This window comes from Myotis lucifugus, unplaced genomic scaffold, assembly GCF_000147115.1.
Source record: "Myotis lucifugus unplaced genomic scaffold, Myoluc2.0 scaffold_458, whole genome shotgun sequence".
NCBI classification, from domain to species: Eukaryota; Metazoa; Chordata; class Mammalia; order Chiroptera; family Vespertilionidae; genus Myotis; species Myotis lucifugus.
Window position 1 is genome coordinate 601,259 of NW_005871506.1, and position 3,497 is coordinate 604,755.

At 48.7% G+C, this 3,497-nt stretch overlaps 1 protein-coding gene across 1 annotated transcript in view; it reads left to right on the plus strand.

Annotated features, from left to right (window-relative positions):
• The first annotated feature begins 2,371 nt into the window (after nt 1–2,371).
• The window catches only part of LYRM1 (LYR motif containing 1), a 15,916-nt gene continuing 14,790 nt past the window's right edge, over nt 2,372–3,497 (plus strand). The window contains exon 1 of the mRNA XM_014445495.2: nt 2,372–2,582. Coding sequence (XP_014300981.1) covers nt 2,574–2,582 — 9 coding nt within the window. The 5' untranslated portion in view covers nt 2,372–2,573. The remainder of the gene's footprint in view (nt 2,583–3,497) is intronic.

Here is a 3,497-nt window from a genome sequence, read left to right on the forward strand (position 1 = left end):
GGGGCACAGTTCAGCTTGAAGGCCATTGGATTTGAGTGAGGATGACACCCATGGGATATGGTGTATGCCAGGCTGTAGGGAGTATCTGGGACCTGGGAAATAAACAAGGAGTAAGAGATAAAGGAAGAAAACTAGGAAGGGGAGCCTGCTCGTGCCTTTAGTGCTGGCATCTGCATTATGTTTTCAGTAGGAAGTACGCTCTGTGGTCTGAAGATAAGCAGTCCTCCAACAGGGCCAGTCACTCACACTGAAGAACAAGAGTCCTGTACTTACAGGGGTTTGAATGAGCAGGGGAAACAGCTTTAGGAAAATCCATTACCACCACAAAGCAGTACGTCTGCCAACAGGCCTCCATTTCCTTTCCTCTGCAGACAAGCTCAGCACAAATAAATGAGACCGTCATGTCTTGCTGTTAGGTGGCGTTGACCTTTGTTAACACCCCTGCGCTTAGTGATTTGCATGGATTATCTAATGAATGATTCTTACTACAACTCTTTGAAGAAGGTTCTGTTGTCGCCCAATTTTACATTCATGAACGTGAGGCTCTGGAAGACCTGCCAGTGTAGTGAAGTCAGGATTTGTTAGTTCATTGCTTGCATTATACCGCCTCTTTCTTACGGATGTGGAAAAACTCTAAGACAGTGGTTACCTACTCTGCTACCAGGGCCAGCTTGCTTTGGTGTTAGAGCATTTCAGCTCCCTAGAGGTTCTTCAAATGAAAGTTTTCTGGGTTCGTTTTGACTCCCTCATCATTTGGGTGTGATGAGCCTTATTCCCCCAAAGGATTGTTTTTTTAAAAAAGTATGACAACCCCATTTTCCTTGTATGTTTGGTTCTAAGTTGCACAGAAACAAAGTAAGTCGTTTCGGTCCAGTGGATGCACCCTAACGGGCCTTAAATGAACTGAGAGTGAGGCTTCCCTACAGCCCTGCACCTCACACTGCCCTTCATGGAACTGACAAGCACCGCTCCCACACTCACTATTGTGAGGGTTAATTCGTATTTTTAAGTGCTCTAGGGCCTCCATTGGAAAACCTGGTCCACATGCCACCACCTGTATCTTAAGATGAGAATGGACGTTCGTGTGTGTCATTTATTCTAACAAATGTACATGGTATGTCAAAAGTAGGTTTACAGTTACCAGCACATGAAGCGGAGTTTATTTTTGTATTATTATTGTATTATATTCCATACAGACAACTGTAAACCTACTTTTGCCCCATCCTGTATTTTAAGCTCCAATTATGTGCCCAGTTTAGGAGTGTAATGAATGAAACATACAGTGGGGCCTTGACTTACGAGTGTCCCGACTAACGAGTTTTTTGAGATACCAGCTGTCTCTCAGCCGATTTTTTGCATTGAGTTGATACAGTAATTTGAGTTAACGAGCTCCTTAATGAGTTTAGTCTCGGAACGAATTACACTCGTAAGTCAAGGCCCCACTGTAATCCTAATCCCCTTCCCTTACAAAATGTGTGTTTTGTAGGTGGAAAGTGGAAAAGGCACCCATTAAAAGTGAGGGGAGCCAAAGGGTGAGAGTCAGCACTAGGCATAGCAGTGGTGTGAGTTGGGACCTTCATTTGGCAAAAAGCAAGTCCCAGATGGAGGAGACAGGGCCGCAGGACCCGGACCAGCCACCACTGGTGCACAGCGAACACGGAAGACTGACTTCAGCAGATTTCACAGTCTTCACCTTCTGCCCACCCCTCAGTCATAAAGTCCTTGGAAGAGAAGTTTGATTACATTCGTCCTGGTGAGGGAACAGTGCGCCCAGGGGCAGATCCTGAGAGCGAGTCGTTCGGAACTTGCCTTTTCTGCCCTTGGCTTGCACTGCAACACTTTTTCTTCAGTAGAAGGCAAAGCCTCCTGAGAGCTCAGTTTTGGGAATGTTTATATTCCTGAGACCAGAGTCGTGCTATAAATTTGGTCAGGAGAGAGGGCATGTTCATCTCTGCTCCTCAATGCCCGTATTCATGCTGCAAGGTCTTCCCATGGGGGGGGGGGGGGGGTGAAGTAGATGACATCTCCCCTGGGCCTTCTGTCAAACCAAGACCTGCATGTGCTGGATGGAGGGTGCTCCAGATCCTGGTGGTCTGTGAGGTCCGAAAGGTTGGTGACAGCTGCTCCAGAACACCTGAGAGTCCGGGAGCTGGGGGGTGTGTGTGTGGCGGGGGGCAGGGGCAGGTGGCAGGCACACAATAGCCATTCCAAGTGGATGGCTCAGTGGAAGGAATGTGCCTCAGCAGCACCTTCTAATTGCTCTTTCAGGCCCACTGTCACTGTCTTTACTGTTATTTACCTATATATTAAACTAGCTTAAAATATTATGTAATACATTTATTTAAAGGAAGCTATATCACTACAAAATGAAATTACTTTAAATCATGGTTTGGTGGGCAGTAAGAAAATACTTTTATTGTACATCACCTCCCCAGCCAGTCTCTGGGATGCCTGCTGTAGGGGAAGCTTCTCTGACGATGACCGAGGCCATTGCAGCAGCAGCAAGCCTCATCATCCTGATTGTACCACACAGGCTGCACCCGGCAGGTGCTGGTGACTAAGCTTGGGGCTGCATGTATCGGGTACGATTTTAAGAAAATAGGCCCCTTTCCAGTCACAGTTTCTTCCATTCACACTTCATGTCTTATTTCTTCTTATTCTGGGATTTGGGATTAAGGAGGTGAAAAGAAGCAGAGTTTAAAGAAATATCTATCTTCTATATATCTTTTATACTAATAAAAGAGTAATATGCTAATTAGACCGGGAGACCTTCTGGACAAAGCCTGGGGCTTGGCCATCCTGCAAACCGCCCCCAGCAGGGACCCTCGCCCCATCAGGAGGCTGGCTGGCCTGCAAATGGCCCCAGGCCCCTCGCCCAGGCCACCTGCTCCCCAGCGGGGACCCCCACCCCGATGGCGTGGCCAGCCTGCAAACCCCTGGTGGCCCCTCGCCCAGGCCGGCCCTGTCCCCCAGCGGGGTCCCCCCACCCCGATTGGGGTGTGGCTGGCCTGTAAACTGCCCCAGGCTCCTCACCCAGGCTGGCCCCATCCTGATCTGGGACCCCCTTCAGGGCAGACCAGCCAGCCCCCACCCATGCACCAGGCCTCTATACTAATAAAAGGGTAATATGCTAATTAGACCGGACGTCCTTCTGGACAAAGCCATGATGGTGAGGCCAAGGCAGAGGCAGTTAGGGGTGATTAGGCTGGTGGGGGAGAGCAGTTAAGGGGGATCAGGCTGGCAGGCAGGTGAGCAGTTAGGAGCCAGCAGTCCCAGATTGCAAGAGGGATGTCTGACTGCTGGTTTAGGCCGGGATTGGGCCTAAACTGGCAGTGAAGACATCCCCTGAGGTGTCCTGGATTAGAGAGGGTGCAGGCCGGGCTGAGGGACATCCCCCTCCCGTGCATGAATTTCATGCACCGGGCCTCTGGTATATATATAAATATATAAATATATATATATATATATATATATATATATATATATATTATGCAAAG